Source organism: Pleuronectes platessa, chromosome 1 (assembly GCF_947347685.1).
Source record: "Pleuronectes platessa chromosome 1, fPlePla1.1, whole genome shotgun sequence".
Classification (NCBI taxonomy): Eukaryota; Metazoa; Chordata; class Actinopteri; order Pleuronectiformes; family Pleuronectidae; genus Pleuronectes; species Pleuronectes platessa.
The window spans coordinates 3958222-3983710 of record NC_070626.1 but is presented as its reverse complement, the minus strand read 5'-3'; the positions used below and the strand labels follow the sequence as shown (position 1 = coordinate 3983710).

Sequence of the window (25489 nt, the reverse complement as noted above, 5' to 3'; positions counted from 1 at the left end):
GTTGCTCAGTCGTGCCAGTGACGGTGAAACCAAACTGCAAATAGCTCTCGTCATATTTGCGAAGCTTTGGCTTCTTCGCAACTGGCGCATCGGTTGCCTGACTTTTACAATCAGAAACTTGTCCATGGTTGTGTTTGTTTGCTGATACAGTGTGTGTGATGTTAATAAAGTTGTAATTGCAACGTAGTAGTCTTGTGAGTGTGTTTGTATGTGTGGCTGGGAGCGACCTGCACACGAATAATGAATAAGTTTGTGTCTCTGAGCGGGGCGGGGGGCGGAGCCCCGGGACCGGTGCGCTATCTGGGAGCACACAGACACACACACACACACACACACACACACACACACACACACACACACACACACACATACACACACACACACACACACACGCACACACACACACACACACACACACATACACACACACACACACTCACTCGCCCGCTCCTGGTACTTCATAACGGCCGTATACGCTGTGTTTAAAAAAATTATTGTGACTTTTTTTAATCTCACAGTAATACGGGACAAAGAGCGTCCCTTTTCAGCTCAATACGGGACGGGTGCTTTTGTTTCTATATACGGGTTGATTCCGTTTTTCAAGGGACAGTTGGCAACCCTACAAGGAGCAGACGTTGGCCCTTACGAAAAATCAAAACAGCCTATTGCTCCCATCTGTCATCCCTGAACACAGCTGTAAGAAACACAACCTGGAACTTTCACTGATTTCTTGAACTCATCATGTTTGTGTTTTTAAGTTTTTCTTCTCTCAAGTCAGGAACGCTAATGAAACCTATAGAGTCTCTGCCCTGAAGTAGGTGTCTACTAGAGTCAGCCAGGTTTCAAAAACTTCAGATTAGTTTTGTGTGAATGAATATAAAAAAATAGCTCATAAAAGACACATATACTCATCAAGCTCTCTATCGGGAATGCCTATAGACATGCTTATTCATGATATTATCCAATCACATGCATGGCAGCAACGCATGGACCCATCCTGCCTTGTGTCAGCAGTCCAGGTTAGTTGTGGTAATGGTGTGAGGAAAAGAAAATAATCTTGAAACACTTTTGGCCTTAATATGAATCAATCATGGCTTAAATGTCACAGTTTATCGGAATACTATTGCCGAACATGTTTATTCCTTTATATCCACAGTTTATCATCTTCTAATGGACACTTCTAATAGGATAATGGTCCATGTCATAAAGTAAATGTCTCAAAACTGATTTCATGAACATGACAGTGAGTTCAGTGAACTTTTGTGACCTCCACAGTAGAACAGCATGAATCCCTGAAGTGGGAAGATCTGCAGGGATGTGATATTATCATGTCAACATGGAGTAGAATCACAGAGGAAAGTTTCCAATATCATTGGGAATGAGCAGAGGGAGACCCTGACCACTGCTGGTAATGCGTTCCTAATAATAGCATATACACACACAGCCACGCCCACAATCCGCGACATTCACATAGTCACAAAAACATTTGATTCCAAAAAAACTATAGATAATTTGCACATTAGGTTGCCTCAGAGAGGGGTGTGTAATCACAGGACAACCACAATGCTCTGTCAGGGTAAATAGTACATACAAAAAAGAATTCATAACAGCTCTACAACATAGAATAACATAAAACGGGACATTAACAAACAAAGTGAAAATCACCCCTTAACAACAGACACTAACAAACAAGAGAAACAAATAAAACCCTTAAAAACTGTGACGAGACCACTGCAGTGATACTTTGTTTATTATTTATCCATCACTCAATGTACTTTGATACAGCTTTAAGAGAGGATCTCTTTTTTTTTATAGAATATAGGACAAGATGTTGAATATCCCTTGTTCTTTTGAAGATCTTCTGCACAATTTAAGTTACCAACTACCATTAGATGTTAGCAGGGGTTAGCAGCCACCGGTGGATGTTGTGGACATATAGTAACTTCTCTTAGCACCTTAGTGTCATCAGGTGTTTCAGCCTTTTAATCCCCACCTCTTCTGACTCAGGCCCCCCGCAGGTTTATCAGACCTGGGTGCATGTCCCTAGCATCTTGGGCCCAGTTGGGATCTCCAGATCCAGAGCCATTGGCTGCAGGGTTCTGCAGTGTGTGATGTTTCCTTCTATGGTCTGGCGCAGCACTTATCCATGGAACCCACGATCAGGCAAGTACGGACAGGAAACAATTACAGTGAACAAAAGTGATTTCTACGTAGATATGGGCATGTGACTGCTCTTTTTAATAAACTTGACTTCGAGGTAAGACATCCAGATTTGAAAGAGTGTCATTCCAGAAGTTAAAGCAAGCAGTAGCATTTTTGTTCCATCACCGTTCTGTCTGTTAGAATATGTGTTGTGTTTTTCAAACACGTAGTTTAATACAGTATATACTGCATGCACAGTATGTGTGAAATACCTTTTCATCATAAAGTTTTTATCTGGTAGTCTGTGTGGCTATGAACTTCATTCATTCGGGATTTTGCTCTTGTTTAATTTGAACCCCTGAAAGGAGTTTTAAACTGGTTCTGAAATGGTCTTATTTTAATATTGCTGCCACTTTATAACATACAACAGCAAATGAAACAATCAGGGACAATCAGTAAGCAAAGGTGTGGTAGTGGATAAGTCAAAAGAGAGGATTAGCTGGGGATCTGTGACAAGAACTACACACCCACGCACCAACCTCACCTCTGTACCTTCCCCTCTCATTTCAATACCGACACAGGTCACACTACATCCTCAGGCACTGGAAGTGGAGGTGACGAGGTGGTGATACTGCTCACACACTTTACACAACCTGTCCTGGAAGTGATTCATAGTAGTGCACTCAGTAGCTCACAGAAAGAGTTTTTACCTGCAGAGAAAAAAGTTCAAACCCCCGGCACCTTTCTCGCCTGCACACCTGCGTGCAGTAGGCATTAACGTTGCATCATCGCTGCTGAAAATGTACACATATGGTCAAATCCACTGAGAGGTTGTATGTGAACATGTCAGATGCCTGTCTCCTGGTAAAAGCTCTGGATAGTATCAAAGGGAGCTCATGTGAGACCACAGCAGGAGATCCCCTAGACTCGAGGATGACATATCTAACACGTGACATAGGCAAAAATGAATCAAACTAAAGGAATACAAATGTTTCAGGATGAAAAGGTCGAGCCAAATTTAGAAGGTCCAAACAAAGATGTCACAAGAGCTTTTGTTGATAAGGACTGAGGTCGGCGTCGATGTGCTGTAAACAAAATAACGATGATCTCAGCAGCGAAGTTTTTACATTACATCCTTCTTCTTGCCTGAACACTGCGGAGATTATTTTATCGTTGCGGACATGGCTGAGCAGAGAATCTCCTGCTGCATTCTCCAAATATGAAAAGCAACCTCCAGAGAAAAAGGTTACCCTATGGTGACTTAGATCATGGCAGAAAAAGCCATTAAGGTGCCATCATAGATGTTGCATGAGGCCTCACAGCATACTCTTTTGTTTGGTTTGTTTCTCCACTGTTGTTAATGACGACATGCTTACTACCTATTCTGTCATGTCCTGCCCCTACATGCTTTGCATCTTGTGGATGCATAGCGTAAATTTTTGAAGACTTGTACCACTGACCATAATGGGCAGACGTCGCTTAAAGCAAGTAGGCTATATTTGACCACACTGTGAGCATTACCCCCGAACCAAGTCTGAATCCCTCACACAGTATTTTGAAGTTAGACCCTCAAAAATGTCTCAAACAGCCCATTGAATATCTGAAGACCAGTCGAAATGTCCTTATAATGATGTTATTGAACCAAATTTGGCCCTCATAACTATAGATAGACCTCCACATACACGTACACGCGCGCGCGAGCGCGTAAAAGCCAGTTCTCTGCCCTTTTTTTCCTTCTGTTAAAACCACGTGAAGAGTTTCAACCCCCGGCAGTGACAGACAGCTTCGCCGACCAATGACAAGGCAGATATTTCTCGGTTAGTGCGTAACGGGGCCAATGTGACACCATTAAAGGCCGGTCCACGCTGTGTGGGCGTGTCCTACTCTCCAAAGTCCCTCCAGCCTTAATTACTCCAACTTCTCCAACTTTGGAAGGATTGCGCGGAGCTGTGCGTGTCGAGGCTCCTGTCCCCGCACGACCATACCACACTCCACTCCAGCTGGTTCAGCTGTGCTCCACCATGCGCGCCTGCCATGTCAGCCCTCTGCTCGTCTCTCTGCTGTGCATCGGACTCGCTGGTGAGTACTGACCGTGTGTGTCTGCTTCTCTTAGATATAGGTCAACCAGAGCCATCACTTTCCTCTGTTAAACAGCTCAACGTGGGACTAAGATCAGCTCTATGAAGTCGACTTTGGTTCTTTGTTCGACTCCCTCCTCAGACATCGACCTCATCGAGTGATCCCTGCAGTGTAATAACTTGCACACTGTTCCTAATAGTTAGAGGCTGCAGATCCTTGCAAACCGCTAGTGGAGCAGTGAAGTTGAACGTGGCTGCAGAGGTCACGGAGCATTAGCGCAGACAGTTCAGTCAGTTCACTAAGTCAGGGCAGGAGGCATTTTTTAACCATCGCGGCCGCTGTCTGATGTGTCTCTCCCCACAGCCCAATCGGAGCTGGAGAAAGATGAGGTGGTTCCCAGGCTGCTGTCGGGCCAGGAGGGACACCTGTCCAGCCAGCACACCGCCCAGCGGCGCAGGGGTCAGCGCTCCCTGGACGCCCCGGGGGGAGGACACCCTGACCCGGACTACATCATCGTGACACTGCCCGCTTTTGGCAGAGACCTGCTTTTGAATCTGACGCGGGACAGTACGTTTCTCTCGGGGGACTTCGTGGTGGAGGAGCGGGGCAGGAACAAGAGCGCAGCGGTCAGAAGCTTGTTCATGAACCAGCTCTGTTTTTACTCTGGCTCCATCGTCAACCACACGGATTCCCTGGCATCTATAAGCACCTGTGGCGGTCTGGTAAATCCATCTTCATTTCTTCTTGCATTGTTGATGGATTCCATGTCTTGTCATCCATGTCTTCCTTTTCACTCTCTGAGAAGGCATGTTGGATCCCAGCAGCTTGGTGTAGTTTCCATGCAGCCATCCTGATGAAGTACCTCGAAGCAGGATTATTAGCTCCTGTCTCATATGTCATTGTAGTTAATCTCTTAAAACCAACAGACCTGCCAGTGGGTCGCTCGGTTCAAAGTCACGCTGTCAAGCCAAAATCCTCAGAACTTGATTTCAAAAGCTTTTGGAGATCCTGTTTCCAAAGATAAATGTGTCTGGCTGCAATCTGGGGAGATGTGTTGAAAATGATGCACGCACATGCAAAGTAGTTTCCAGTCTGATGAAATGTAGAGGAATTAAAAACATTAAAACTTCTAGAGGAAACAAAAAGGAAACTAGGTTTGACACCTTTAGCTCAAGTTCCACTTCCTGACTTTTTGTGCAGTTCTCAACAGCATTTAACAGAAATGGCAGTAAGCCTTGGAAAAGGAGCTGAGATTTAGGAGTTAAGCATACATTTGGCCAAACTACTATTTTCAAGGCAAAAAATAAACTTTTCAGTACTTGTATATACTTTTTATGTGACAGGGTTCTACAAAAGTCCCTTGTTGAAATATTTTATGGTCGTATAATTGTTAAAGATAATATGACTTTCCCCACCATGAGAAGTTCCACATAAGCTGAGGCATTTGATAAAGCTCTTATGTAAAGTGAGTGTGGAGGTAGGGCTTCAGCCTGAGTGCTGGACTCTGCAGCAGGAACAGTGTTGAAGCCAGCTTCTTCTGCAGACTCTGCTCCTCTGTTTCCTCCACAAGTCCTCATTGACTGTCTGAGCTCTCAGCTAAACTACAGTGAATGACAAGATTATTGTCCTGCAGTGTACAGTGTGAGTCACAGGGTGGGTTTAGTAGAAAAGTTAAGCAAACCTGGAGTCTCTCACAACTTGTCCAGACTGGGCCCTGCCGGGTTGCATTTAAGGTCCTCAGTAAAGTTAGCTGTGTCCCAGTTTTAAGTCGTTAACTAATTCTCAGTACATTTATTACATATTGTTTACTTACAATGAACGGCTCTGGCGGAAGATATAATATTGTGCTTTTAGCCCATAATGGGAAATTTTGCAATGTCGACCAGACTGCAGCTTTGAATCTTTTGCACTTTCAACATTGACATCTCAATGAAAGAGCAGATCCTGCTCTTTTTCTTCTGAGCGGTCTAATGAACCACCACACAACATACCTGTGTGTTTGATTAAAATTTTTGTTAGTAATACAACCTTTTCTTTTGTCCGATATGGTATGTCGGTATCGTATATCTTGGCCATAAGTCAACAAATGTCATGTTTGAGTTCATTTAGAAAAGCTGTACCTCCATTACATAATTTGTCCACCAGAGAGCACTGACAAGTTTATTTTTGCTCTGTCTAATGTCCTGCTCACTAGATTTCTGGGTCCATATGTGTTGCGTTCAACATCGTACATCAGTATCAGCATCAAAAATATCGTACTGTTTCGGGCTGTGTTACGACTAGTCAAAAAAGGAAAGCAGTCTCATGTTTAGACAAATCTAAACATTCATGACATTTTAAAGACTGGTTCGTTGACACCATCTGTTGAGGCAGTGTTCTTGTAAGTAAAAAATGATGGTGGAAAGTCAAATAAATCTTCAGTGGTAATAAAACAATTTTGTAGTTATTGGATATTTAATAGTTAAACAGTGTTTAGAACTTTTCTGTTGAGCTGGGACGCTTGATCGTTTCCTTAGACTGATTGACCTAAATTGAATAAACCCAGTTTGTGACTGTCGCAAGTGTAAGATTTGTCCAAACTGTCTCTGTGTAGACAGGTGAGGCATTTACCACTAAATCCACAGTTGAGGTCTTCCTGGAATTCAGTCAGAAACATGAAGGCTCTGTGGGCTGTCATGTGGGACTATTTAGAGGACTTAGAAATGCTATTAGCGGTGTGTGTGCCAGATATCTTTTTGCCACTTCCAAGTTTCTGAGCTGGTAGCCACTCTGCCACGTGCACATGCTCGCTGTGTGTTTGATCTGAAGACTGACTCGGAGTGTGATCAGGCTGTCTGTATTTGTCTAGACGCACACGCACACACACACGCATACGCACACACACACATACAGGGGCACACATTGGTGTGTCAGGTCTGTGCACGTTGAGTAGCCGAGATGCCTTTAAGCTCAGAGTAAAGTTGTTATTGGCTGCCAGCCACAGCAGACTTTTTGACCTTTTTATTACCATTTCGTTGAATTTTCTTCTCCAGACAGCTGCTGGATGTTATCATGATTTTTTTTTTTTTTAAATGTGATGTCCATTCATTGGAGCTAACTACGTCAGACCTGGTGACTCGTTAGGTGGGAAAAGAGAATCTCTCCCATACACAGATGCACCTCAACCCCAAAGCTTTATGGGTTTCTTGTGAGAAACCTATCTCCATATTGTCCAGGTTATATATGTAATTTTATCCAGTCACAGCCCCTGCCAGGCATGCTCTGCAAACAGTAGCGCTTTAACTTTGTCCTAAAAATTCAGGTTTGAACCGATTTGAACTGGCCCGAACAACCAATTTATTATCCCCCTGCTCCGCTGCCTTCGTTGTCTTTCTGGTTATGGCCTTTTTCAGAAATCTGGCAACAGTGGTGAGGATAAATGGAGTGAAGAGTATGTGAATTCACATGAGGTTGTACAGTTAAGTACTGTTACTGTGTCAAAGAGACTTCACTGTATTATGATTGTTATGCTAATTCAAAATGGACCAGTGTCATATTATCAACTGTCAGCTGCTTTTAGCAGGTTTTTTGTGATCATCTTGTTGGAAGAGCCACGACCAGCAACTTAGACAGAGCTGTCTGACACTGGACAGTATGTTTCACTACACAATGTCTTAATCATATTCTGATTTTGATCGTGCTGCATAACTGAATGATGAGCTGGAGCTGATCTAAAATCAAATGACCCAAAATTACAAATTGAAAACAAGTCTGTGCTTTTATTTTTTTAAGAGATCCCTCAAAATTGTTAATGATTTCAAAGCGAATTTGCAATTATAATATTATTAATGCCGTCTCCAAATTCTTTGTTCCCTGGATTTTGGCAGTTTATCCCATTCTTCCTGGCATATCCTCTCAAGCTTCACCAAGCTTCACCAGATTGTAAGGGAAGCGTCTGTGAACTATAATCTTCAGGTCTTGGCACAGATGTTCTATTGGATTTATGTCCTTGCTCCAGCTGGGCTACTCAAGCGCAGGAAACGCACTAGAAAACACAGCAGTGTCATATTGGTTTGCGAGTGGTGCAAACATTGCAGTGCTTCCTGCAGCAGCCTTCTTTCCTTTCAGGTTAATGGCCACATTCCTGTGCTGAATGTATACGCTTTGCCCTGCTCTGCTCAAGTGGTTTTATTATTGTGAAATATTCTACATACAACCTTATTGTCTTTTTCTAGACCAAAGTACAGACAAACCATGCTGTTTTTCTTACAAGATGTAAACTGTACCCCTTTTCACCTAACTGATTTATTGCAGCAAGAGTAAAGAAGGGCTGAAGCCCCTCCCTATGGTTGGCAGCTGTCTAACATTTTAGAAGGCTCTTAACAACACACACGTCAAGTACGAATCCAATAAGTTGGTTCTGGAGATGCAAGCTGTATGTGTTAACGCAAATGTCCGAGTGATCGGCAGAGAGTCTGGAGGAGCCAATGAAAGACCACAGTAGGAGATCACTGCAAGTGAGTTGGCGTGTTGATAATGGTTCTAACATGCAACAGATGCAAAAAATGCAAAATCAAACCCCAATAGAAAACAAAAAGCAAACTCCAGAGAAAGTCCAGACCCAATTCTCCGGAGTCCACCGAAATTGTGGCTGTCATCTATTTGAGGGCAAGTTGTTTTTGTGATTGGGAAATCGGATCAGAAATGCTCAATATGGGGGCAATATATAGAAACTCCAGAATCTTACATTTTGTATCCATAAACCATAGTATGTTGGCCTTCAAATACGGAAACCCTGTTTTGCAGTCTGATCAAGAGTCAGGGAGAACATTTTGTGTGCAGATTGGTCCAGCATGTTATCATGCTCACAAGCAGGGGGGAAATGTTAGCCTCTGTCAATGGAGACAATAATTGGCATTTAAGATTTTTAAGTTAAGTTTATTTGTGGCAACTCTCCTTAAATATCACAGCAAATAAGTAAAATTACAACTACAGTAAAAAAATGTGCAACTTAAGTATGAATCAAGTGCAAGTCTAAAGACTCATCCCTGCTGCTCTGGTATCATTTCACCCAGCGAGCTCATCACCTATCCACCCAAGGGATGATTCTCAGTATTCAGGGCATGCTGCAACCTTGTAACCCCAAACTGAGGACGGAAGCAGTTTCAGATCCTTGATGTCATGATGTAGCTATGCATAGTTACTATCAATCTTTCCACACTATACACTTCTATAAATAGTATCTTAAAACCATGTTTGTAAAACTTGTACCATGGCATCCGATAACCCTAACTCCAGCAGCATCAGTTGAAGTTTGGCTTTATCCCAGAATTAAACACAAGCTGAGACAGATGTTTATTTATCTATGTGGACCAGGAAGGACATTGATGCAATATAAATATTACAGCAGATAAGAAAGGGATTTCATCATATACACTGAGCAAAAATAAAAAATACACTGGTAAGGCCTTAAGGATTAGATATCACACTAAACATTTAGCATTCAGTGGACAAAACTATCAAGGAAGTTGTTGTGTGCTGCACTTACACAGACAGTTGAACAACATAGGATCAGTGGTCCATTTTCATGACACACGATCTGGTATGGAGCTTATACTGGTATGGTGACATGTGGTCAACAGGCCTTTGGATTGTTCCCAGTGTTGCTAAACTCTTTGAAACAAATACCGAGACAGTTGATGGTGGATTGATGGATTTAATTCTGCAGACACTGCTCGGGCTGACAAGCCTGCAGTCAGCACGCAGACCGCAGGCTCCCACATGGCTAATGACATCTGAGACGTTTGACTTCTGGTATTGGCTTTTTTTTGTGACCAGTCCACAAATGCTCTCTAACACTGATATAAGCATATCCTTCAATACATTTTCTTCGTGTTTAGAAAAATATATTTTATATGAACTCATAAAAGCAAAGCTGATGTGTTCATGTTTTTCATTTCAGTATGTAACATTTTATAAACTGATAACGAACATAAAGCATGAGAAAGAGTGGGGCTGCAATCAATTGAATCTAATACTATAACCTTTCAGTAGAGATGATCTGGAAGTGTGCCTTTATCCTCACATTTAAACAATCTTGTGTTATCAGTCAGTCTAGCTAAGAGGTTCTCAAACTTTTGCAACTTGGGCCCCCCGAAAGCTGGTTAGGGGTAGTTGTATGTGTGTCTGTGAGCGACTTGCACACGAATAATGAATAAGGCTGTGCTAGGCAATGATTCCTAACAAAACGAACAGTACACAATGTAGACAGGGACAGCACAGAACACTATTCAATTGCTGGTGTTTTATTTGTTGCAACACGGTGGATGATTGAAGATGTAAAGGTAGGTGTTAAGGAGAAAAGGGCTAGCTGCAGTTGGAAGAAGTTAGCTAGCTAGAAGTCTAGCTCTTGGGGCCATGAGCTTTCTAAAAAGACTTAGGAGCAAATTACTCCTTAGATTAGGCTACAAATAGGCCTGCTGCAAGTGCAGGAAGGTATTACTAAGGAAGGAGTGAGTCTTTAAAAAGACTGTTTATAAAGCAATGAATATCTGAATTGTAGAGGAAACAAGAGCAATCGAACAAACTCTGCAGGGTGTCGTCTCAGTGAGGGTGAGCGGTGACCATGCCTGCGGTTACTTTTATACTCGGAAGCGTACGTGCAACTCGCGTTCAAATGATAACACTCCTCTTTTGATTGGTGGATCAGGATGTTAAGATCCCGGGCAATCTAAGACATTTTCCCTTGTGCCTCCTGCTTGTGTTTTGTTATGTCATGTGTTTCCCCCTGTTTATTTATGTTTTCATGTGCTTGTTGTGTTTATGTTGTCAGACCATGTGTGTTCTGTTATTGTCCGGAGACTCTGCCCTCTGCTGCTTACCGCTCTTTTTCTCCCTCACCTGTTCCCTATCGTCACCCTGAGTGTTTGCCTGATTAGTTCACCTGTGTCTTGTCTTTGTTTCCCCTGCTATATAAGCCCAGTCTTTCTGTTGTCCCCTGTTGGATTGTTATCGTTTGTTTGTGAGAAGCTACGTAAAGATTCTGCCGTTTTTGAGCCCAGTTTTACCTGGTATGGTATTAGACTCTGATTTTTGATCCTCTGTGTTTTTCCCTTTTGGAATTCTGTTTCTGAATTGGACTTCTGTTTTTGAATTGGACTATCTGTTTTTTGCCTAATTCTGTTTTTGAATTGGACTCTCTGTTTGTGCACTTTGTGTTTTTTTTTTTTGCCTTTTTGGATCCTTGTTTTTTCTATTTTTGGAAATAAATAAGTATTTTTGGCATCTTGGTCTGCAATTGAGTCCTTGCTCTGAGAAAGCCTAACACAGGAACAAAACAGTATTTGATTTGTTTGTGTCAGACTCCAGCCCCTTGCTTTTCACCACTGAGGGAGCTTTCACTAACCAGTGACAGGTCGTCTGTCGTTTCTTTTTTTCCGCGGCCCCCCACTTTGAGAACCACTGGTCTAGCTGGCTGGGGGTTGGGGGACTTCTACAACTCAATAGCTGTGTCTCAATCGATATACTTCCAAACTCAAGTTGCTATTTTGAGTGCATGCTTGACGCCTGCACACTGGCTTTGTGTGCAGCACGTGACGACTGTGCCACCTTTCTGCTGTGTCTCACAGGAGTTTGTTGTTCAGACAAGGGATGGGCACAATTAAGCTACGATCGATTAATTGATCATTAAGAATTTCGTCGCTGAAATACTTTTTTCATCGATAAATTCGCTAATCACACATTTGACCACGGGGGGCAGTGTTTGAAAAAAACGCCACAGGCCTACTCAGTTACCGGTGAGTTACCGTGTATTTCCATTTCCAAAATAAACATGAAGAGGTCATGGCGAAGTGTAGCGTGGGACCATTTCGAGTTTAAAAAATGATTTGGTTCACTGCCAACACTGCGAAGCTATCCCAGAGGCTGGGGGAGACGAGGAGCCTGCGTTGTCTGATACGGACGAGGGGAGCGCAAACACCGGAGCCGCGGCCTCCCAGTCCCAGGTCTCTACTATGACAACTCCTTGGGGAGCACTATACCATTCAATGTGATTCTGGCATCGAAACAGAACTTCATAACTTTCAGAGGGAAGCTCCCCCACCCCTGGATTGCACCCCTACAGACTGGTGGAAAGTGAATGGAATACGGTTCCCCAGGCTAGCCAAGTTAGCACTGAGCTACCTGTGTATCACGGAGACTTCAGTCCCCTTCGGCGGCTGGACTGACGGTCACCAGGCTGCGTTCGCGTCTGACCCCAGAGCAGGTTAACATGCTCATCTTTCTCAACAAAAATCCGTAGAATGGTGCTGAAGTTGTATGTGAGTTACTGGTTATTTTTTAAGCTTTCTCGACTCGGTGCCTCGTTTGATAGTTTTGAGTTACATTTGGCAAAACCTGTCAGAATTAAGTATTATATATTTGTGGTTAAGTTATTGTTTAAATGATTGTTTTTTTATTATTTATTATTTATTTTATTTTGGAGAAAAAAAAACAAAAAACGAGGGTCAGTTGTGTTTAGTAGCACCGACTTCTAGCTGTTGGCTCCGCTGCTTAAGATTACGGCAGCGCATATTTTGTTCATCTTGTAATAAAGATCTCAATGAGGAAACACGCTTTGTTGTTTTTATTTTCACTGCATTTTAATATAGCCTATAAATAGTGAATTTTTTACTATAAAAATATTAATGATTAATCGAAAATTCGTCATTAATTCTCCCGACGATCGATGAAGACAATTTATTCGAATGGCCATCCCTAGTTCAGACAGTTGTCTGCTGCTTTGCTAGGTTTTCGGTATGATTACTATATATTTGCTTGAACAAAAGTAGCCTTTGTATTCAGCTAAATGCTAGAGCTCTATGGTATAAAGCTGTATATCTTCCAATCCGACAAATCTTAAAACAATTGAATGGACTTATTCATCAGAAATGCGAAATGTGCCAAGTAACATTGAAACCAATACACCTGGACATTTTTGTATTTGTCTTATATTTGACTACTAGACAATTGAAACTGTGGTAGAAGAACATTTTCGTTGTCTTTTTGCTTTGAACCAAAGCATGCAGAGAAAATTGCAAAGACCCGAACGTTCTACAAGAGCAGCCTGAGATGCGCTACACATGCAACAAGTGTGGTCTGGGCCGACATGTAGTACTATCAGGTGCCAACTTTTGATTTTACTATCTAGTAAGATCACCAGGCAAAGCAGCACAAAATAGTACAGGTTGCAAGTTATCTTTCCAAACAACAAGGAGAAGCAACACACAGGTCTTGCGCAGAGCTGCTCTCTGGAACTCTACAAACCTGTAATTGGCTGGGATACATCTTCTAGGGGGGGGAGACAGCCTCTGAAGAAACAGCCTCATATTCTATTCTCGAGGAACTACAAGTGGGTCTGTGGGGATAATAAGGTACTATGAGCTCTGCAGGATATGATGGAGCTGAGTCATTAAAGGCTTTGTACATAAGGAGAAGGATTATTAATTTTATTATGGATTTTAGAGTGAACCAATGCAGAGGAGCTAATATGGGAGAAATAAAATTATATTTTTCTACTTCCTGCCAGTACTGGTGTTGCACCATTTAGGATCAACTAGAGGCTTTTCACAGACTTACTGGGACTTCCTGTTAATATAGAATTGGTCCATAGAAAATAAATGACATGAACCCGTTTTTATGGCTTTCTTTTGAGTCAGGATGTTTCTATTCATGTATGTACAAACATACATGCAATGCACTTTTTTTTCATTTTAAAGTACCTGCACAAATTATGAGAGGAAAACTGACTATCAGGAAATGTTCGCCAAACACCAGAGAAATAAAAAAAAATGGAGGAAAACCGAATGGACATGACAGTAAAATGACAGAGATGGATTAGAGCTATTATACATGAAAGTCCTATAGATCTAATGTACATTACAATAAAAGTAAGCGTGATCTATTTAATCATAAAGAAATCTGACAAAGTATGCACTGCAAGGCATTATTCCACAACAAAAAATATTCCAGTCGGAAATGCTAATCTAGCTATTACAATCCAATACACAATCTCTCCAAAATAATATTAGTGCATTAGCTTGTTCCATTAAAGTAAAGGGTACTATATTAATCAACATTAAACTGTCAGGTATATCAAGTCACTGTGTGAATTCAAGTCTAGAAGTCTATCAAAAACATTATTTTAGGGTAAAGCTAGTGCAATTTGAGTTACGCTGAAAACTTTAAACTAAAGTCACACTGAATTTACCAGGAATATTTCATCTCTCTAATAATAAAATAATAATAAGACCGTTCACTTTTGAGAGTTGTTGGTTGAAGAGAAACTTTATTAACTGTCTACGGGTTCTTTATTATTCAACCCTTTTTATAAATTTGACAAACGTTATATGTGAAGTTTTTTTTTTTGTGTAAACAACGTTTGTCCAGTGTTTAAGCTCAGTAGTGTGCCAACACTCTGAGCCAATTAAAACACAATGCATTTCTTCTTTCCTTAACACATTTCATCTTTGCAAACAGGGTGATGTATGTGTTTATTTGAATATAGGATGATGGATTTTATCAACAGAGGTCTGTCTGATCGGATTGTATAACCTCTACTGCGGGACGCTGTGTGTGACTCCTGGGTGAGAGCCTGTCACAGTATTAATGCCTTTCTTCATTATCTAGCTGTGATGTGAAAGCATCAGATTTCCACACAGTCAGAGGAAGTTCAAGTGTGTGTCCTGCTCGTATAGTTCAGTTCTAATTCATGCACAGCGCCCCTACTGTCGCTGCTGGCTTGTTTCCACCGTTCTTTAACAAAGTCACTTACCGGCCGCTTCACGTGAACAAGCTCTGATCTCACTGTGTGTGTCGCTCACGTTCATCATATGTCAACTGATTTGTTCATCGTTCACAGCATTTATTTGCAAATGGAGCAGGCAAGAGAAATCTGATGGTAAGTGTTCAATTGTATCATCCACAAAGCATGTTATTAGGTGTAAACAGGGCCATAGACCCTGTGATTAGTATTGGAAGATACTACTCCAAACGATCAGTGATCGCACCCCAAAATCCTGATCGGAACACCTTTAAATAAAATCTTTTCAAGAAACCAAGTCCAGTATTGTGCCAATTCACACTTATAATGAACAATTTGAGAGTTCAGTTCATGCAGATAAAAACAAACTAGTACGAGTTCATTGGTTACATTTAAAAAAATCATTAATTGGGATGATTTAGGTGACAATCTTACTATCATGTGATTGGTTATGAATCGATGGTGTCGGATCATGTCTGCGTGTCGCTCCCCTCACTTTAAGTCACGTCTTGTGTTGTACTGAGCACAACGTGTTGAGTCATCTTATGATGTTTAAATGCAGCCTTATTAAATCTGAAGCGAATCAAACAAAAACTAAGTTTCTTCATGTACTGATCAGGTCCTGATAACTAGTAATGAGTGTTAGTTAGTTAAAGTGAGAGCATGTCAGAGTTGAGGAGGACACAAAAACTCCAGCTCGGTTCAAACCTACTGCAGCTTCTGCTCTGTTCATTGAGCAGCTGTGACCAGAGAGAAACTCTGTGTTGTCACTGTTTGTTCCCACCTTTCTTTAACAAAGTCATTTACCATCTGCCTCACATGAACAAGCTCTGATCTCACTGTGTGTGTCGCTCATGCTCATCATATTTAAAATGATTCGTTCAGTTCAATATGAACGTGTTCATTGTGGCGGCTGTGGCTGAGGGGTAGAGTGGTCGACCTCCAACCTGCAGGTCGGCGGTTCGATCCATCTGCATGCGAAGTGTCCTTGGGCAACATGAACCCCGAATAGCCCCCCATAGAATAACAAAGTGCTGCGAATAGATGCACTGTATGAATGTGTGTGTGAATTGGTGAATGTGAAACTGTACTGTAAAGCGCTTTGAGTGGTCATCAAGACTAGAAAAGCGTTATATAAATACAAAACCATTTACCATTTACAATATTGACCAAGTTTATCTTCTGCAATATCAACAAACACTCAGACTGTTTTCCTAGATTTCCTTGAGTTTTCTTTACACTACTTATTGTAAATGTATGTTTTCTTTCTGTGTTACCAACTTTCTAAGGTGTGAAGTAATTAACCCAATTACCTCAGCCATAAAACCTGCCTGTGATCCTCTGAAATAAAAATAGAAAATAAACAATCACCATTTATATTAGAAATTTGATGGAAGGTTGTGTATTTAAAGTTACTCACTTTATTGGGAATCATAATATCTTAAAATGTTCATTGTCAGGTATCCCCCACTAAAGAAACTGTGATGGAGTTTGTTCAATTTGAATAATTTCAGAACAGATGCAGTAGATCATCCATTATTTTTGTTTGCCTTAAATTTTGACCTTGCATCAAGGATACTGCCCTCGAATGGTTCAAAAATTATTTTATAAAGAATTACCTTTAGATGGAGTTGATGATGGCTCCTCTTTTGTGGTCCCTTTGACCTCTGGTGTTCCTCAAGGCTCCATCCTTGGACCCATATTGTTCTGTGCACTTATGCTGCCACTTAAGCCTGACAAAATGTCCAATGTGGTTGACATGTGAATGCTTTGCTAATTTTGATTTCATGAAAACTAAATAAAAAAGGCATTTTCATAAGTTATTATCTTGCGTATCATAAATAAAATGCTAGATTTCACATCCTCCAGTTATACAGTTTGGTCATAGAATCCTTTCTAATCTAAGGTATCAGTAGGTAAGTCAAAGGAAGGTAAGAATGAACCAAAATGGTAAAATAGTAGGGAGGCAAAGTGAGACAATGAGCTCAAATGTGTGTATGGGACTTAAGTTATTTAAGGTATTTTTGATGGCGCATTGAATTCATTGAATAATGAAAGTAATGTAATTGACTTTCCCGACACTGGTAACTTGCTGCTGTTGTAAATTATGAAAAGCAGTTTTGCCATAACCATATATTGATTAAACATTTTGTGTGGTGCTGTCAAGACTCTGTCAAATTATGAGAAGTTTGGCAACGTGAAAGAGTTTTCTTAGAATTTATATTATTGAATGAAACGCATACATTTTTGAGCAAGATGTTTTTTTTTTGTTGCATTGACACAATTAAAAAGGATTGTCCTGGCATCTATAGTTAAACTGTGGTTACATATTATCACTTGAAACGAATATTACCCCATTCACCGTCTAGGAACAAACAATGTCAAACATGTCAGACTCCTGGGTTGTAAAGAGTGGTATGAGCTACAGGGATTACTAGTGAAGCTTTTCCACTCTTAGGTCTGTGAGACATTAGGTTTGGAGCATGAAGAAGAGATTTCTCCGGATAGTGCTGAGTCACCAAAAGCATGCATTCTGGCTGCCACCCTCTGCCACATTTTCTTTTGACCTACTTTTAAAGCTTCAGCTTACAACTGGAAATGGAATTGGAAAGTCACAGCAATGGGATGATCAATGTGATGACTTGTAGACATTGTGATTGTGTTAAGCAGACCTGGAACCCAAAGTGCACAAAGTGTTTTGTTTGGTAGCACAAAGTTCATCTGTTTCTATGCAACCTTTATTTATGATGTTTCAGGCTTTAAATGCTGTTAACTTTTCTTTTTTTTTTTAACTCTAACTGGATACAGATTGAATCACAGTTTCAAATTTATGTGAGTAAATGTTGCTCTCAGTAAAAAGGTCTTTGAGAAATGTTGATTGTAAACAGCTTTTTGTCCTGTGTTTTGTATCTGGGGCCAGTTAAAGGATGTTGAACCCTCTGATTGCTGGTCTTGTTGGCTGTATGCAGCAAGAGAAAATACCTGCAGAAACTGCTCAGACCTAGTAAAAGTATTGCCACCTCCTGTGCAGTCTTTCAGCCCTTTTCTTATCTGCCCTCATTTTGGATGGATCTTTATCGATGCTCACAGTTATTCTAAGCTAGGCTAACCACATACCAAATACAACTCTAAATGTAAACCTCTAGTACAGGAATGTACACACCATGTCTTTTTTGTTATTTTACTATTAATTTGGTATCATAAGCATTTTCGTCATTGACTCACTCATGACAACGGTATTTTTCTCTGTGTGTCCATTACATACGTTATACTGGAAGAAACCACTGTGTTTGTTTGAAGTATTACAGCCATCTACATTCGGTCATAGTGAAGGCCTTTCCATGATATTTGTTGTTCTTTAAATCATCGTGATTGGCACCAACATAAGGCGATAAGATATTTCCATGGGATTCATTATTAGTCGGGATCTGTACGGTGTTATGGAGAGAATCACAGCTTTGTGACACAGCAAAGCTGTGAATCTTTAGGATGTGTATTTCATTGACTGCTGTGACTTTGTACAACATGGTGCTGCAAAATGTAAGCTGCCATTCAACTATGTCTTGAGTTGTTCAACTGTGACGGTAACCTCACAGTTTATGGTGGGTTTCATCCAAAAACATTTCACCCGCGTGCCAGAAGATTTTTCCAGGAAACTACTTAACAGACTCTCATACTATGTGAGCTTAATTGAACTATTTTTTGAGGAATTTGTGTTCATACATTGCACATGCATCACATTACACAACAAAAATGGCCCTATTCTGATAAAGATTTTTTAACAAAGTGTGATGTAACAGTTTTAAAGACTCCTAAAAGTTCTATAGTATATTAATTACCAACCATGGTACTCTCAAATTTAGTATTTATTGTATTCAATAAAACTATGAAATTGAGATAGAAAAAAACTATCTATCGTCACAATCTGTATTGTATTTAATAATTTGGTTATCATAAGAAAGAAAAACATTAGCTATAACAAGATAATGTCTGTAACTTTTATCACATTTTATTTGCTGTTGACATTTAAACACGTTACTTTAACTACATACAAGTTTAACTGGTCTACTCTAAACTCTATGTTTACAGTCTTTTTTCTTAATCTTCTGCACTTTTTTTTTTGTGCACAGACTGGGCTTGTCCAGATAGGGAAGGACCGCCTATTCATCCAGCCCGTGGGTAAAAATGACCCATCACAGTCGTTCTCTGGACTTAAACACCAACTGCTGCGCTACCGACGCTCTGCGGACAGGGTCTCTGCTCCAGATGCTGACCAAGCCAAATTCTGTGGGACGAAACAAGGTGAGTGACATAGAGAGCTTGACTGAATGGTTCAGGATGTGGGAATATGGTCACACTGATATTTTATAAGGCAAGCCACCACCATTTATTTTGTTATGAAACTATCCATACAGTTTGTATATGTGGACGGTGCTAAAGGACTTGCTTGAGTGGGAAAAAGACGTACAGAATCTTGTAGCGTTAGCCTGGATGGAAAGAGTCTGGAAGTTGGATGGCACATGCAATATTTTTTTTCGGATGGGAGAGAGCTTAGATTATGCTCTCGGGTATCTTCGCTATCTGTTGCAGGGATTTGCGGTTTTCAAAACAGACAGTGATGCAGCCAAAGTGGATGCTCATTATTGTCCCCCTGTAGAAAGTGGTGAGGATGAAAGTGAAGAGGCTTCTCAGCCCTTGCTGGAAGTGTAGACACTGCTTTGCTGTTGTGGGGATAGAAGTGGTGTTGTGTCAAATCCATGGAACGTGATGATGCCAATGTGTGTCCACTGTAAAGCTGTTGATCACCAAAGGAGTGGGTGTATCGGGAGCTCTTCTGAGGTCAGCGACCATCTGTTTTGTTCTTTTTAACAGTCTAAGGCAGATTGTTAACACCAGTCTGAACCTTTTTTATTGCTGACAAACCAACCACCATAGTGTTTTCTGCAAACTAAAGTCTGTAACGGGTCATTCAGAAATGTCTGTGATCTATTTGTATAGCAGGGTGTTCATGTATAGCAGACTATAGAACAGTTCTTAAGAACTATTATGTTGAAAGCTGACGTTTAGATTATGAAAAGCATTAAGACATTGTTGTTCACTGGTAAGATATTCAGGTGGAGGGCAGTTTAGTGTTGCATGGTATAGAGATACTACAAAGGTTTTGCGATACCCAGCCTTTAAAAACATTATGATACCTTATTCCATTAGTATCTTTACTTTATAAATGATGACTCTGGGCAGTCACGGTTATCAGTTGTTCACACCAGCTGCAGTTCATCATCGCTCTGCAGCAGAGCTGCTACTGCCAGCGCTGTTTTTAAGTACACTGAAAATAGCTATAAATAAGTGAGTGTGTGTGTGTTTTTTTTATATGAGAGAGAGAGGGAGAGAGACTACTGTTCATCACCTGCAGTTCTTTACGTTAACTTTTAATATAACTACAGCATTTCTAAGGTTATGGTATAACTACTGTATTTCCTTTTATAAAAATATTCCTATACACTAAAATAAATACCAATTCAAACCAGTTTGAAGCCATGCATCTCCTGTCCTCTTGCAAGTACCTCACAATAAAACCCCTTTTTAAAACAAATGAATGGATTCAATCAACAGAAACCCTAGAGAGCTTTATTTTCTCTTCAGGAAGTGTAGCAAAATATAATGTTCGTGACATATTGGTCAGATAAACATTAAATCTGGGCTACAAAATCATTTTCTTTGGCTGTTCAGCTGTGAACCACGAGACCCTGAATCTCTAGAAGAACAGTGTGGCGGAACTGCCAAATATTTGCTGTTTGTGCAACGCTTTGCTTCCACTCCCTCTCACTGCAACAGCTGTCAAATGTACATGTAGTGTACATCACAAGTACATCATACCCACACCCATTACCTCATATATAATATTCAAACGAGTGTTATTTATTATGTGACAAGCAAACAATTTTCACCATCGGAGCTAGCTTACCTATGTGGATAATATGCAAATAAAAAGTTGCTCAAATCTGCTGCTAAAATCAGGTCTTTATAAGTTTTGATCAATTTATTCAGTATTGGTAATGGTAATCATCATGGCATGTACATTTCTGTCAATAATTATTTATATTATTGGAATGCGTACATGCCAAGGAGGTGCATTGATAAACCTGTTTTAATTTTAATAAAAAGTTGAAATGACTATCAGAGAAATCACAAACTTAAGTAGGTGGGACATAAAGTTATTGTATAGCAAAAGCTTTATTAACACGCTATGTTATAAAAGTTAACAACTTATGACCTTGATCTTTACAATAATCCAATTTATGTATAGCCTTAAGGCCTATGTATGCTTCTCCGTTTTGACGGACAAGGACGGACACGGAGAGGGGAACGCCCTCTCCGAACTCCTTGGAGAGCTTTTCGTGAACCTCTGATTTTTCTAACTATCCGTCGGCATTTCGGAGAGCCTAGGGATAGCCTTTGGCTGTGATTGGTCCGCTAACGTCAGCTAACAACATTTCAGGACCTCAAACTTGTTTCATTCCCTATAGCACAATAAACCCAAAACACAACTACGACTCTAGGATTAAGGTTATTATCTGGAGCCCTTGCTTACTGTGGGTGGAAGCTGGGGGGGAAGCTAGCTGCCTCCGTGTAGCTTGAAGTTGTTGAATTAGCAACACAGTTTGGAACAAGACCGGGGAACCGCTGCGCTAAGAAACGATAACATAAGCATTTCGCTGGGTGTCACTTTATTTCAGCAAAAACTGTCGCGTCATCAACAGCCTTTTTGCCATCGTTCACTGTGTGTGAGGAAAGCCGGGAGGAGGTAAATAAAGCAGCGTGGACTTCTTCTACATACCTCTTGAGGTAGGCTTCTCTAAGCTCGTCTTCCGTTGCGCCAACTACTGTTCTGGCGGTGAATTGTTTTCAGCACAAACAGCTAATAGAACCATAAATGAAAAAGAGTCCGTCCGATCCGTCCGTGCGTAACGGACTCGGAGAAGCATACTTTAGCCTTCATGCTATAAAACCAAGGCTAACTAACTATTGTATAAATTGTTTTCTATTGATCACCCCAAAAAATGCCATTATTGCATCTGTGAACAGCTGCAATTCTTTTGCAAAACAGTGTTTCTTGTTTGCTACCATCCTTCATACACTGACACAAATTTATTATTTGTGCTCAAATCTTTATGGTAGAGATATTGGTTCATGCATTTGGGTCACATTACAGAGGATGGGATTTTTTGAATTTTTCAGAATCTGGGGTATGCTACTTAAACTCACCCCTGAAACATCTCCCAAATCCCGTTACAGTGATGTGCTCGCAGTGAGCTGTGTGAATGAACTACTGTCTGCCTGTCCACCCTCTAAGCTGAAATGGGCCAGTCAAACATCCCAGGGTAGCAATGCTAATAAATCACAGGTTTCACAGCAGCATTTACTGGGATCTGCCATGCTTTGATGTTCATTCAGCCTCAGTGTGTTGCAAGAGAGGCTGTGTGGAATGCAGATGTTTCCTTATTCAATGTGCATCTCTTTTCTCCAAAGTTCTTGTTGGAACCTGCTGAGCCTCTCGCTGTTAACACTATAAAACACACAGCAATCCCCACCCTCTGCTTTTTTTTTATTATTAATGTGCATATTTCCCAAACACTCTGTCTGTTTGCCAAGATTATACATTTTTGAAGTGAGAGTTTTTTTTAATCATGGTCTCCTGATTTTTCAAGAATGGCAGGTTTTTTAATGAGCAGCACACCTGAACACAGGATTCAGTCAAAAGCACTAATGACCAGCTTGGAAAGTCATGGAAAAGTTTAATTAGTTGCAGACTGGCTTTATAGTTCTCCAAACACTTCTCTGAGCAGGGCACTGTTCTGGAGGCAGAATCACTGAGTGAAGCCAAAGAACCACATCACATCAGCCAGAAACATGAGTTCAATGTCTGCTGCATGACTGCTTGCTTTAGTTTAGTAGATATGTTTGAGTTTTACAAACTCCTTTTTCAGGCAGAGCCACATTAGAGGCAGATATGTTTGTGGTGATATGTATGTGACTATCCATATCTGGACCTCAGTCAGCTATAGTATAAGAAACCGAGGTCAACCACGTCCATGGTTTTAGTTTGCAAAATGTGAAGATAGAACAAGTCTCCCTGCCCATCCCCACATGCTGCCACAGCAGGTAAATGGTTTTTGTATTTATATAGCTCTGCTAGTCTTGATGACCACTCAAAACTTTTTATAGTAGTTTTACATTCACCCATTCGCACATTCATACAGTGCATCTATTAGCAGCACTTTTTTGTTCTATGAGGGACAATTTGGGGTTCAGCATCTTGCCCAAGGACACTACGGCATGAAGTTGGGGAAGACTGGGGATCGAACTTCCTACCTTCAGGTTGGAAGACGACTGCTCTACCCCTCAGCCACAGCCTCCCTATGGGGCAGTCTGTTGCATATGCATCCATTCACATTCCAATCCAATCACAACCCCGGCAACACAGCCCAGCCTAATCTGAACCAATGCAGAAGTGACTTGTATCTTCAGAGAAATTAGTGTGGAGGTCGGAGAGGTACGTTTGTTTTAGCTCTAACAAAAGTGCGTTGTTAAATGGATTGAACTGAACTATGTTGGGTTTATGGTGGAGACTGAAACAGACTTTGTATATATACGGATAGAACTTTGGACATTGATATTTGGGGAAGACACACACACACACACCCTCACCTCTTTCCTGTACTTTAGTTATTTTTGTTTACCAAGCCAAGCGAAGGCAGACACACAAGGAGAAGCACAACTGATCAAGTTACCCATGTAGACACAAATCAAATAATTCTTTTAGCTGCTGTGCAGACTTAAATTAGTTCTGACACATATTAACTGTGGGGTCTTGCTGTCAGTGTCTAGGCCTTTGTGTGGAGAACACTCATGCTAGGGACAGAGGTTTTCAAAGTGAATCTTGTGCTGGATTTTAGACTTTCTTGTGGACAGATCCCAGTGTGTGAGGGTGTATGGCTCTGTGTATGACATGCTGTTCTCTTCCACTGGATCGCCACAGGGCTGTGTCATTTCACCCACACCTACGACTGCAGAAGTTCCCAACCAAGACATATTCTGAAGTTTGCAGAGTGACATGGTCATAGTGAGCCATTTGCAAGGGAAGAACACAGCACCTGACCCGGTGGTGGATGGTTTTATTGAGCGGTGAGATGACTCCCATAAAAAATGTAATGTCAGTAAAACCAAACACACGTGCATAGATTTTAGAACAAAGTCATATCCAGCCAATTAAACTGCTATCAATGCAGAGGTTGTTGTAACGGGTCAAACAGTGCATCGGGGTCATAAGTACCTGGGTATTGTTATTGATAACAAACTAAGATTAAATGAAAATACCGAAGTACTATCTTAAAAATCACAGAAGCGTTCCATTTCCTACGAAACCACAATTGGTTTGGTGTGTGCAGTAAATTGATGAAAGCTCAGTGGTAGAATCTTCATTTCCTTTGGCTTTATCACATGGTTTGGTAATATCTGTATTAGATAGAAGAACAAGTTGCAACACATCTTTCAAGATCATTGGTGTTAAGTCTCTCACCTTGGTGAGAGAGCTAAAGCTAAGGCTCGAGACAACTTACAGTTTCCTTGACATCCTCTCTTTTCTGAATTTGAGCAGGCCCTTAGGCAGAAGATACAGCTTACCAAAGTCTAAGTCCAACAGGTTGAAAAAATATTTTATAACTCAGACCAACAAGCTATTAAATTCTTATGTTGACCTAGTTGATTAGACCAGGAACGGGGGCTGCAGGCGTTGGCCTCTTCGCCGACGAGGAGCCCGGGACAGGGGCTGCAGGTTAGGGCCTCTCTGCCGACCTTGGGGTAGGAACTGGAGCAGGGGGCATGGAAACAGGAGCAGGGGACGCCGGTTTCACCGCCGGCCTCAGTGCAGGAGGCACCCTCCACCAGCCTTAGCGCTGTGCAAGGGCACAGAATTGGCGACACGCCCGCCGCCTCTTTCAGCACGGTGCAGCAGGTGATAGCCAGAGCAGAACCCGAGCGGTCTAGCAGACGCTCCGTCACCGTCGTCTTCCTCTCTGCCTGCCTCCGGAGCGCCTTCAGCCCCCATATGCTCTCCTCTATCTGCTCCCGGTACGCGGCCAAGAGGTCCTCAGCCATCCTTAGTAGCTCCATCTCCGCCTCTAGGTTCCGCGTTTCTGGCTGCGTGGAGCCCATCGTTAGACGCCAGTGTGGCAGTTGATCATGCCATGGGGCTCTCCCACACACTACCAGAGACAAGGGGGTTGCTATCCAGCATGTTTCATTAAATCAAACCACACACGTGAACAAACACAAATAGACTGACCCAAAGGGACTAGCTTTGCAGTTCATGCTCTCCGAATCTCAGAGTGTTCTTCGGTCTTTGTGTTCCGAGAGTGTCCTCGGTCCTGAGAGAGTGTGTCCCGAGGCAGCGCCGTTGCTGCCTTTTAAACCTGAGGATCAATCAGCTAA

General features: G+C 41.4%; 1 protein-coding gene across 1 annotated transcript in view; it reads left to right on the top strand.

Moving 5' to 3' along the window:
* The window catches only part of adamts17 (ADAM metallopeptidase with thrombospondin type 1 motif, 17), a 136061-nt gene that overhangs the window by 6010 nt on the left and 104562 nt on the right, over window positions 1–25489 (top strand). Inside the window, exons 3-6 of the mRNA XM_053421678.1 lie at window positions 3898–3959; window positions 4078–4221; window positions 4585–4943; window positions 19129–19300. Of these exons, the coding sequence (XP_053277653.1) occupies window positions 3898–3959; window positions 4078–4221; window positions 4585–4943; window positions 19129–19300 (737 nt within the window). The remainder of the gene's footprint in view (window positions 1–3897; window positions 3960–4077; window positions 4222–4584; window positions 4944–19128; window positions 19301–25489) is intronic.